This window comes from Mixophyes fleayi, chromosome 8 (genome assembly GCF_038048845.1).
Source record: "Mixophyes fleayi isolate aMixFle1 chromosome 8, aMixFle1.hap1, whole genome shotgun sequence".
Taxonomy (NCBI): Eukaryota; Metazoa; Chordata; class Amphibia; order Anura; family Limnodynastidae; genus Mixophyes; species Mixophyes fleayi.
Window position 1 is genome coordinate 3182392 of NC_134409.1, and position 12642 is coordinate 3195033.

At 43.6% G+C, this 12642-nt stretch overlaps 2 protein-coding genes across 2 annotated transcripts in view; one reads left to right on the top strand and one right to left on the bottom strand.

Moving 5' to 3' along the window:
* The window catches only part of CCDC17 (coiled-coil domain containing 17), a 40968-nt gene that overhangs the window by 3537 nt on the left and 24789 nt on the right, over positions 1–12642 (bottom strand). The window contains exons 17-26 of the mRNA XM_075181651.1: positions 11022–11114; positions 9901–10096; positions 8124–8227; positions 6752–6892; positions 5897–6051; positions 4466–4586; positions 4117–4233; positions 1333–1430; positions 808–990; positions 290–467 (exon numbers count right to left, since the gene is read on the bottom strand). Of these exons, the coding sequence (XP_075037752.1) occupies positions 290–467; positions 808–990; positions 1333–1430; positions 4117–4233; positions 4466–4586; positions 5897–6051; positions 6752–6892; positions 8124–8227; positions 9901–10096; positions 11022–11114 (1386 nt within the window). The remainder of the gene's footprint in view (positions 1–289; positions 468–807; positions 991–1332; positions 1431–4116; positions 4234–4465; positions 4587–5896; positions 6052–6751; positions 6893–8123; positions 8228–9900; positions 10097–11021; positions 11115–12642) is intronic.
* Positions 1938–12642, top strand: part of TMEM69 (transmembrane protein 69) — a 58994-nt gene continuing 48289 nt past the window's right edge. Inside the window, exon 1 of the mRNA XM_075181654.1 lies at positions 1938–1986. The gene's annotated coding sequence lies outside the window, so the exon portion shown is untranslated. The remainder of the gene's footprint in view (positions 1987–12642) is intronic.

Here is a 12642-nt window from a genome sequence, read left to right on the forward strand (position 1 = left end):
TATTAAAATTGCTGATTTTACGACACTATATGGACCTACAGGCATTCGTGGACCACAAGCCCTTAAGAGAAGCCTTAAGTTTTATAATATCTGATATGCAGCATTATTTATTTCTGCAAGTAGCTGCAAATTAAATAATATATTGCACTATCCGAGTGCCCTCTCTGTATATTATTTATAACTGAACTAAAATGCAGAAATAAAACTGAATTATGTCACCTTGATAACACTGTTGCTGTAGATCATTAGTCCAGACACACAGAGGATACATTGTGTATTCTCTCCTCACCTTTACTCCTGACGTGACGTTATACTGGGAGACACAACACAGGCGCATGGGATGGGGGATGACTTTCATCTTCTCAGCAAAAGTCTTCTGGACCCAATCAGAGAGCTGCTCGTCGGAGACCAGTCGCTGAGAGTTGCCGGCCAACAGAGGGATCACGTCTCTCACCTGGACCACTGACCTGCGCGGGTAAGAGGAAGACCAACCCCAAGTGGCCATGTATGTCATAAGCCCCCACCAAGGATTGGGGCGAGTGGGCAAAACACGAAATATACTGAATGCAGACAGAGGTTATATATCAAAGAAATGTCAATGTGAATATATCAGTCTCTGAGGAGATAAACCATGAACTATTGCTGGAGGCAGCCTGACTGTAGACCAATCAGATCTAACTTTCTCATTGGTTGACAGTCACCAAACAAATTGAAAGGGTCATTGTGGGTCATATCTGGTTCCTATTGGTCAGGTTATTGTGTTATGTGTTTCCTATTGGTCAGTCAGTGCAGCAGAGACCTCTTTACCTGTTCATCATTGCTCTGTACAGGAGAATTTCCCCCCGGATGGGTCGTGCCGCATCTGAGAGATACACCCCTGTCTCGTACTCAGGATACTGCTCGATGGTCGACAGATCTCCAGCATGATGCTGACTTCTATCATTAGGAGCTTTCTTAATGCAAACTAGTAACGTGGCGCACGGCACCGTACTGCACAGACACAAAGGATAAGAGAAAATATCAAGGAAGAGAAAAAAATGTTTTTAATCAGAGGAATCTCCTGTTGTCCAAGGATTGACCATTAATCTGCCCAGCGTTAGTCGTGGCTTCCTTTGTACATTAACAGTGGCGGTGGGGGACAGTGGCCAATGTACAACTTATCAAAGCTATGTAATTTTGGGAAATATGAGTGTAAGTATAGAAGGGTGTGATTATGATGCACATTATAGACCATATCATGATATTTCAGTACGAGACTGATCACCGGAGCATCATGTTGGGGGTTGTAGTCTGGGATCTGGAGGGTTTGATATAACTCCTGGTTATTCTCACCATCCTGACGAGGTCAGTGACTCCACGGAGAAGGGATGATCAGTAGGAGGTGATCGGTGGTACACACGGATTTGGTGAGCCCCTTCATTTAACGATACCTGTAAATATAATGACAGTGTGTAATACACAGGGCTGCAGAGTATCGACGACAAGTTCCACGGCCCATCATCAGAAGAGGGCGCTATTGAGCTACCCTGGCAGCGGAATTCACAGTTCCCGCTTCCAAACGGCAGAAGTGTTATGTACTTGGAGTCAGTGACAAAGGTGACACCTGCTGTCTTGTTCAACCCACGTCTAAAGGGTTCTAAGACTCCTACAGTGTTAGGTTCATCTTTTATGCATACTTGCCAACTCTCTCGGAATGTCCGGGAGACTCCCGCACTTTGCGAGAGTCTCCCGGACTCCAGGGTGAGTGTGGCAATGTCCCGAATTCTGCCCACTTCACTAGGAAGTGCCCCACTTCCTAGTGAAGGGGGCAGAATTAGATCCCAAATGCCGCGATTCCCGGTGAATCGCGGCGTTTGGCCCCGCCCTCGCTGTCAAATGACGCGATTTGCATCATGCCGTCACAGGGGGCGGGCCCGAAATGACGCTATTTCGGCCGCCACGCCCATCTCCACTGGCTGGCTCCCGGAAGGGAGCTGAAGAAAGTAGGTAAGTATGCTTTAATGTCCACTTCCAGCGTCTCTCTTCATCTTTTACCATCTGTTTCATATCACTGTATGTTATTTATTTGTATCACATATTACACAGATAACTACAGCCCAGTGAGTCTTACATAAGTAGTAGGAAAATTGGTGGAAACACTCTTAAAGTAAAGAGTTGTAGAATATCTCAAATCCAGTAACTTACAGGATCCCAAACAGCAAAGATTTACTGGGGGGGGATCATGTCAAACTAATCTTACTGACTTTTTTGACTGGGTGACTAAAGTAATAGATCAAAAGGGGGGGCATAGATGTAACTTATCTGGACCTTATTAAGACTTTTGACACTGTCCTACTTCACAGACTATTCAATAAATTAGAAAACTTGGGATTGGATTCTAAGATGGTGGAATGGTTAAGATATTGAATGCAAGATAGAAAACAGAGAGTTATAGTAAATGTAATACATTCATAGGAGGGAAAGGTTATCAGTGGAGAACCCCAAGGACCTGTACTTGGACCAGTGCTTTTTAATATCTTTATGGGTGACATTGCAAATGGTATTGAAGGGAAAGTATGTCTTTATGCAGATGACACAAAGATATGCAACAGGGTAGACACACCAGAAGGGGTAAAACAAATGGTCAAGAGTGTGGTAACTATAGTTTAATGCCAAAAATGCACAATCATGCACTTGGGTTTTAAAAACCCAAAGGCTACATATAGTATTAATGACACTATAATGGAAACTACTGAGGAGTTTAGGGATCTAGGAGTCACTATTTCAGGTGACTTACAAGGCAGGTAAGTAATGTAACAAAGCAATGAGGAAGGTAAGTCAGATGCTTGGTTACATAGGGAGAGGAATCAGTAGCAGTAAGAAGTAATAATACCACTGTATAGGTCATTGGTACGGCCTCATCTAGAATACTGTGTTCAGTTCTGGAGGCCATATCTCCAGAAGGATATAAATACATTACAGACTGTACAAAGAAGGGCAACTAAAATGGTGCCTGGCCTACAGCACAAAACTTACCTGGAAAGACTAAAAGATCTTATTATGTAAGTTTAGAGCAGAGAAGGGAAAGGGGAGACATGATAGAAACTGTCATATATATTCAGGGTTATAACAAGGTGCAGGAGGGAAACATTCTACAAAGGAAGAGAAGTATTCGAACACGAGGACATGTACTGACACTGGGGGGAAGAGAAGTATTAGAACACGAGGACATGTACTGACACGGGGGGAGGGAGGTTCAGAGGAAATGACTTCACAGAAAGGGTAGTGGATAAGTGGAATAGCCTCCATCAGAGGTGGTAGAGGATAATACAGTAGAGCAGTTTAAACATGAGCAGACTAGATGGGCCAAGTGGTTCTTAATGGCCATCAAATACTATGTTTCATAGGCCAAAAGTATGATAATACTTTAGTATTTCAATATTTAATTAGAGAATAAATAGGACTTAAAAAACAGTCAGAATTCCAGTCATACAAAATACGGGTTGCACATAAAACAGAACAAGAACATATGAGGCTGACAAAGGAGATGTAGATGTGAGACAGAGAGTAGAGAGGGTTCTGAGGGGGAGGGGGCCGTGCTGAGACAATAGGAGTTAGTGGGGCTGGGAGTTTGGGACTGTAGTAACCCAGAGGGGCTAGGATAGACTACAGTGGATGTGGGTTTTGAAGGAACAACTGAAAGATCGGATATTGGGGAGAGAGTCTGGTCAGGTACGATAGGGAGTTCCCTAAGTGGGGAGCAGCACTGGAGAAGTCTTGTAGGCAGGAGTGAGAGGTGGTTACCAGGGAGGAGCAGAGGGGCAGTCCAGAGACTGATCTAATATGGAGAGAAGCACGTAACCGGGTCTGAGATAGGGGAGGAGTTGGGCCTTGATGGTAACGGTAAGTATGTTGAATTGGATTCTGGAGGTAATGGGGAGTCAGTGTAGGGATTTGCAGAGTGGGACAGTAGATGTGGAGGAGAGAGGAAGATCATGCTAAACGCAGCAAATGTTCTGGTGTTAGGAAGGGAGGGAATTTAGTAGAATTTCACAATTAAAGTGCAAAACCCATTTAATTAAATCCTAAAATAGCAAAAATTAAACTGAACACAGGCCCAGGTCTGGATGATCTCACCTGTACTCCTCCCGCATCAGATCTGGGCACCTTCTGGGTTCCAGACTCCACAAACAGATTAACAGCAGCCCAACCTACCAGGCCCACATCCCTTGTGAAGCGGTCTATGGTATAAACCTGGGAGAGAGGAGGCCGGAATATTAATATATGAAAATAAGCTTCTAACTGAATGCTCCGAGGTGGTGACAATTTGTAGGCTTAAAATAGGAAATAAATCCTACTGGATCTTTTACAATGTTAGTGGAATGGGTTAAATCTCGCAGAAGCCGCTTTCCCTTAAATGTAAATGGCCAATTCTACAACACGACCCAAAAACAAAAGCATTAAAGTCAGGAATTATAGTGAATACCTTTAATAACAGAGTGGAGGAAGGAGGTATGTTTGGTACATTGATCTGTACTGCGTAGTTGTAGAACGGCTGAAATATGTCGCTATTTAAATCTATCCTGGTGCAGATGTCAGGTCCAATTCTATCAAAACATGAAACAAACAGTAACATGACACAAAGTAACAAAAATGTATCCATCAAATGAATAACAACACACGTTACTACAACGTAAACACATAAATCCATCTAGATTGTGCTGCATTTTTATTACACAGGATGAAGTTATTCCAGTTTTGTGCTTCAATTTTACATTTTCTCCTCAGAATTTGCCACGTTATTATATTAAACAGAAATGTCAGCGCGATTCTCATCACAGCCACATACATCACTGTAGTAAATGTGTCATTATGCTCAATCTCTCTTTTCAGTATTTTGTCTGGTATGAATTTTCCGGCCTGCAGGTGATTGGCGTTTTCATTGCGAAGGGTGAAAAAGTTTAGGGGGGTACAAATCTCTGACATAATAAGCTTGACATTTTCATTTGGCGCAAGGAAAAATACTTTCCATCACGGTAGTTATTCTGTGAATAACAATCATTGAGCCATTTCAACCTTTAACTAAGACCTTCTTATCAACAGGCTCTGTTCTAACAACCGTATGGATGATAACGTGTATTACGCAGCATTTGTAACATGTAACATGATGATCTGGCTGCTCCCCCCTCCTTCCTGTTTCTCAGTCTCCTTCTCCTCCATATGTGCCAGACCCCCCAGCCCATACAGATGGCAGACCGAGAACCCTGTTTCTTACACCTTGCAAGCTCTGCAGAACAGGAAAAGTGTGGTAGTATATGAATGTAATTTGGGAGAGGGGTATTAATGTAATGTTGTGGAGATATTAATGTAAGGTGTCTGTTTAATGTTTCACAAGTGCTATTAATGTAATGGTGCAATAAGAGAGGGCTTTAATATGGGGTTTGTTAAATGTGTAGGATTGTTAATGTAATGTGAAATTGATGGGGCTATTAATATATTGTAGGGGTTAATAATGTAATGTGGGCGCTGGTAATTCAATGAAGGGTGAAGGAGGCCTGTATATAGATGTGGGTGTTATTGGTTGAAAATTGGGCAGGTTGGGAGAAGACTGGCCAAGAGTATTCAGCAGTTGCTAGGCTTTCCAGGAGGTGAATACTAACTATCCCATTTCCAAACAGGGCACCAACATTCCAGGATCCAGACAAACAACAACTAAGCTTAAAACACCACATAGTCAAAGCTGCAAGAACAGGTAGGAGAAAGCAGCACACTCTGACAACTGTCCTCATTCATTATTAATAATATAAATTACATGTTCCTCTTGGACATATTATTTGACTTAACCACTGTAAAACAACGATTATTTTTCTGTAATTTTCTGATGCTTTAATGTTATTATTATTATTATTCCACTTACTGGTCGAAGTTTTTGTCGAATATTCTCCCAGTTACAAGAGTAACAGTCACAGCGTCAGGAAGGAAGCGTGCGCCATGGATGAAGAGCCTAATAAGGTCCTTAGAGGAGTAAGGCTCTGTTAGGGGTTTCCTCCGAGAATGGGCGATATACACACCCTATACAAAAAAAACAACGTACTACATTAATCCTGGGGCAAAGCTGTCAACAAAACATGAAAATCTCAGGTCATGTAAAAAAAAAAAACAGATGCATTTATATCAGTGATGTTCACATTAAGATTCTGCATAGAGGTTGTAACGATATGTTCACACTGTAGTATTAATTGTCCTGGCTGCACTTTCTCAAATGATTTTATTCACTTGTACACATTTCATTCATTTAAAAGAGCGCACCTTATTTTCACTCATTTCTAATTCATATTTGATACGTTTTTTGCTCAATCATAACAATAATGTGAAATTATTACAGAATGTAGAAAACAGAAACATGATGAAAAATGTCTCAGATCTAAAGAGCTTGCAGTCTAAAATACAAGTTGGCTTCTCTAAAAGAGCTGTTAAGCCATCCACACATATATATGCAATATTTTCAGGAGCTTATCAGTTCTGATGGGGGAAGATATTTTCCTACGTACACCAGACTTCCTGTCAGTAATCCCATTGAAATATAGGCACTTTTAGCAACTTTTGCTCAAAATAACTGATACTAGAGATCAATAGTGTGTGGTTTATATTATAACATATGTGAGTGCAATGTAAAACATCTCAGGTTCTGTGAAGGAATTGGGACCCAATAAAAGTCCTTATTACAGATTTCCAGTTACAGCCCTCACATATCACACTGAACGGACGTTACCTTCGGGGCTGCGTTGCTGTCGCTGTCTATGTTTGGGGACTCGGGAGGAAACGGGAAATCAGGTTTTGTTGAACTAAAGATACAAAGACGCACCCTGGCGTTTCCGTACGGCTCGAACATCTCCCCAAACCTGTCCAGTCGCTGAGCAGGAGGAGAAATGATACCATTATTTTATGTAGCATTTTGTAAGATAAATAGAAGCAATATAGCGTTATACAGCTAGTACATGACAAGGAATGTATATACTCAGGCCCGGCGCTCCCATTAGGCAAGGTTAGGCACTTGCCTAGGGCGCCGGGCTCTGGAGGGCGCCACAGAATTCTAAAATACTTTAAAACTGTGCGGCGACCGCACAGCATCAGATGGACGGGGAGGGGGGGAAGAGGCTATTTTGTCACCACCGCCGTCTCTCTGCTCCGTCTCCTCTCCTCCACTTACTAGTGTCAGTGAGTGGAGGGGAGGAGACGGAGCAGAGAGGCGGCGGTGGTGAGACAAGGTAAGGAGAGGAGGACGGCGATTTTTGCGGGGGGGGGGGGGGGGATTTGGCGCCGCTTTTTTAAAAGTGCCTAGGGCGCCGTGGACCCTAGCACCGGCCCTGTATACACTACATGGGAGACACTGTATAATATAGGATAAGCAGAACATTGCTCTGTCAGTGTCCGTTACATAACAATCTGTGGTCCCTTCTCTGCAGGAATCTAAATGTACTACATGTCCCAGCAAAGCGGTTCTGGAACAGGATGAGCTTTGGGTACCTAGAGCCGGCCCGGGGGTCTCGGTGCACAGGCCCCCAGGGACTAGTGCTATAGATATTCTGCACAACATTTCATATTTCCAAAAAAGACTCAAAACTATGGGGTGATTGTATTAATAGTGTTTGGTGAAAATCAATATCTCTGCTGCAAATCGCATCAATCCATAATGAAACACAGCTGTAATTTACTCTGCCGGGAATGCTCTGGGACCCCCCTGATGAAGTCCCCCCATCCTCCATGAGCTAATCACTGACAGCGTTACAAATGCACAGTGCACTTTCAAAGAAGAGGGATCCAGCAAACCAGGATCCCATTATAAAATACCAGTAACACCATCCTGGGATTTTGTTACTTTATTGCAAGAAAGTTAATTGACTAAAGCTGTGGACCCATAAAGGTCTATGGGGACAGTGGTAAGCTCCGTTAATGCAGTGAAAGAGCCTTTCACCTGTGGTTATCTCCAGCATTTTGGCTCTTCACCACTTAATAAATAGACCCCTATATGTTTTGTGCCCCCTTACTGTCTGTAGTTCTCAGTGACGTCTGTTCCTGCACACAGTTTATTACATGTACTGCCTCCCCACCCATCCACCATACGTGTTCCACATTAAACTCACAATGGCAGGTAGACTGAGGACCGGGGGCGCTGGGCTGTGGTAGAGGGGGAGGTCCTGGGTTCCTGTGTCCCACACAAACTGGTGGTTTCCAGGGTCAGCGCGATCTGGGGATGATGGAAGTAAAACAATGAAATGAACGAGAATAAGCATTGTCTGCACACTGCGGATTATACTGCATTCACTGTGATATGTACATGTGCATATACTGTGGTGTAGTACACACAAGGCGGGGGATGCGCTGCTTGTGGATAGCGAATAGTATAACTCTGATCAGCTTCTAAATCTGGAGCTACAGAAAGATCATTTAGTCCAGGACATAGATTGGAAAACATAAAATCCTTTTGTCACCGGCTGCTGATAATTATATTATTATTATTATTATGATTATTATTATCATCATTTATTTGTTAGGCGCCACAAGGTATCCGCAGCGCCGCACACAGTACTAACAGTAGACTATATAGGGTGAAACCATACAGAACAATGAACAAAAAGTACCAATACTTCAGAAACTCGGGCCAGTCATATGCAGTAAAGACGGAGCGGAAGAACAGGTATGGAGACAGGAGGGGAGGGGGCCCTGCTCATACGAGCTTACATCCTAAGGGAGGGTAAACAGACCAGGCACAAGAGGAGCCAGTTGAGGCAAGAGGAGAGAAGGGCGGACGAGCCACGGGGAGGAGATGGGGGTTAAGTAGAGGGTTGGTAGGCTTTGAGGAAGAGGTGAGTTTTGAGTGCACGTTTGAAGGAGCACAGAGTAGGAGAGAGACGGATGGAACGAGGGAGGTCGTTCCAGAGAAGGGGGGCTGCACGGGAAAAGTCTTGGATTCTGGAGTGGGAAGAGGTGATAAGGGTAATCATACTCTACAAATCACAGCGAAACTAATGCGTCAACGTATTTCTATTTATTAATATCAGACGGAACTTCTGGTAAGAGCTCTACAACCGTATAGAGGGCTGAATTCACAAAAGTGGCTCTTGAATAAAATGGTGGGGGTGGAAATTTTTTTTTTTCTTTAAATGAGGAATTCAAAAAATATTTTCTGAATATTTTGCTGCCTGGATCGTAAATATTTAAAATTATCTTAACAGTGGATGTGGCATCATATTTGCTAGAATATGGTATTGAATTGGAATGTTCTTTTAATTGTGACAAATTAAGATAGAATATTGGCAAAGTTGTTAATTCCAGGTGAATAGTCGGTGAATCGGAGAGCGTCAGAGGTAAGATACAGTAGCACATAGACACAGCAGCACACAGACGCAGCAGCACACAGACGCAGCAGCACACAGACGCAGCAGCACACAGACGCAGCAGCACACAGACGCAGGAGCACACAGACGCAGCAGCACACAGACGCAGCAGCACACAGACGCAGCAGCACACAGACGCAGCAGCACACAGACACAGCAGCACATAGAGAGATGCACTTACATATGCAAGGAAATAATAGGCAGATAATGTGAATGCTACCAATGCGATGTAGAACAGGTCAACCACACGTTTCTGGGACCTGCTCTGCAACAGGCAGTATGGGATACTTGTTACTTGTAACAAATCACAATTTCTCGTCCAGTTAGTAAAACTACATATTGATGATGAATAATTCATTTCTGCATTTGACTGCTGTAATTGTTAATTCCATACATAGCAAAACCTTAGTGAATTTAGCCCATACCTTATAGTATATTCCCCGTGACATACTCAGCTTCACACATATGCGTTCCTGAGACTGTGTGCATTATAGCCGGTAATCCACCATCCTGGTTGTCTCACCTGCTCCTGTGTCTGGTGATTGTGGTCTAGTAAGTCTGACAACAGTCCAGGCTGCAGCCCACTCTTCACTGGCCAGTAGTGGCGGGAGGCCCCTCTGCTTCTCCCATGGAGCCCAGGCCGTGCTGCCCCCCGGCCAGTGGTAGAATCGCAGCATCAGCATCATATCCTCCTCAGGTGAGACGTGGGTGAAGATCGCCTGAGTGTGCAAAACATCCCTTCATGTGGGTAATACCTGAGCTACTACTGTGTGTTCAGGGACACGGATCATCCTGTGTCTATAACTCAATATGTGGAAGACACAGGTCTGGAACCTTCAGCCAAAGGTGCTACATTTAATGGCTGCTATAGTATATAGGAACAGATCATTCTGACAGTGCCCCCCCCCCCACCTCTAATCTCTGTATTACTATCTCCTGCAGATTGATATTAGAATAAAATAACACATTTACTATCCCAATGCCTGTTCCTGCAGATGAATAAATCACTATTGTACTTGACATTCTATAATTTCCTACTTCTGAGAGATGCAGTGCGGACATCTGTCCATATGGGGCGCTGTTGTCTTTGAACCCAATAGTGATAATCATTAGACATCTGCTGAGGAAGAAGCATTGCCACACACAGCAAAGAATGCACAGTGCCCATTTATAGTGGGGTAAGGGGAGTGGTATGTCAGAGAAGGTGTGTGTCCTTGTGGGGATGGGGCGGGACATAAACAGATCAGTTATTTTCTGGGTGGATTGAGGGTGTGGCTTATTTTGTCCCGATTTTCCACCTGGGAATGTAGCTACTTATGGGACTATGGGGTAAGATGATCATTCTATATCTGGGACCATAATAGATTTAGATGTCCACTTTCTATGGTCTAACACCCTAATTTACACTCTGATTTTACTACAAATGTAGAGTGATAAAGTGAAAATAATCTGTATAGAATTTGTCTATATTCCCCTCTAACCTATAGCTCATCACACAATGTACATATTGTTATAAAGAGAGTTCCCTCCATATGAGGAGCCGCTGGTAACACATCCACCTAACCCACGTTCTGCCTGGTGTCTAACCTGCCTCAGTCACCTCTCACATTCTGTCTTAGCAATTAATACATGAAGCATCTATACCTCTTGTTCTCCGAAGATGAATGAGCCATGCTGGATGCTGGAGCTGACGGCGGATACGATACAACTCATCCCCTTCCCCTGGGTGTGTATCACCTGCAGAGCCACAAATCACTCATTAATCCACATCTATTCACATCATGGAATACACCTGTGGCTTACATAGGGTACAGGCAGTGGAAGCAATATTCACAAGAAGTTGATTTGCTAGGACCTAGTGACATCACTGAGAATGCAGCCTATCCATTCACTAGGATCCAGTGACATCACTGAGAATGCAGCCTATCCAGTCACTAGGATTCAGTGACATCACTGAGAATGCAGCCTATCCATTCACTAGGATCCAGTGACATCACTGAGAATGCAGCCTATCCAGTCACTAGGATTCAGTGACATCACTGAGAATGCAGCCTATCCATTCACTAGGATCCAGTGACATCACTGAGAGTGCAGCCTATCCATTCACTAGGATCCAGTGACATCACTGAGTGTGCAGCCTATCCAGTGACTAGGAACCAGTGACATCACTGAAACTGCATCCTATCCAGTCACTAGGAACCAGTGACATCACTGAGAATGCAGCCTATCCAGTCACTAGGATGGAGTTTCCGCGTGATGCCACTAGTTACTATGAAATAATAGGTGTTACCATAAATCCGTATATGTTGTTCATGTTGTAAGTTATGTTATATGTGTTCAGTAATGTATTGCACACAGTTCTTAAATGCTGTCAGATGGGTTCTGTAGGCACCAATTCACTGTACTATGTTCCTTAAAGGAATTACCGTCGCTTAGAGTCACCAGATGACAATAGGCCCCCCAATTTGGCCAGAGGATTAAATTACCCGAAAATGCTGTAAAGGGTTAAATATGGGGATGGCTCAAGATGCAGAGAGAGTAGGGTGATTATCATTTATCTGGTAAAGTCAGTAGCCACTGTGCAACACCATGAACACTCAGAATTCTTGGAGCCAAACGCTGGAGGGGATCTGCCACTGATATGAGGTACAAAGGTGACAACTCTTCCAATAAGTAGGGGCCAATCCAATTGATCAGAATTATCTAAAAGGTACCCAGCAGACACCACCATGGGAAACAGACCAGGAATAAAAGAGGGCTTTACCCCCACCCCTTAACCCAACAGGTGTCTTCTTGGATAGAACTGACTGGGGAAAAGACTTCTGTTGGACTGGTTGTGGATAGTGCTGATGATTGGAACTTCTAGCCTCCATGGACTTTTCCACATTGTGAACCTGCCAAAAGTGGGGAGACATTGGGCTTGGTCCCTACCTTGATAGTAGGAGTGCAGATCATGGGCTCAGCAGCTGGGACAGCGCTCTGGGAGAATGCTGACTATACGCTCCTTTTTGATAAGGTTGTGCATTAATTTTGGTGCAATTGTTCCTAAAAGTGCTTTAATCTGTGTGTTATATATACATTTACAATAAAAGTATGGTTTATATGTATGTAATGTTTCTCTAGGTGATTTTGTACTCGCAGAGATACCAGGTGTGCCAGACTGGCACATAAGGCTGCCTCAGGGCAAACTAACCAGTCGGTGCAGCAAAAGATCTGAACAGTAACCCAGTGTCCTGACAACAGGTTATAGATACATCTCTGAGGA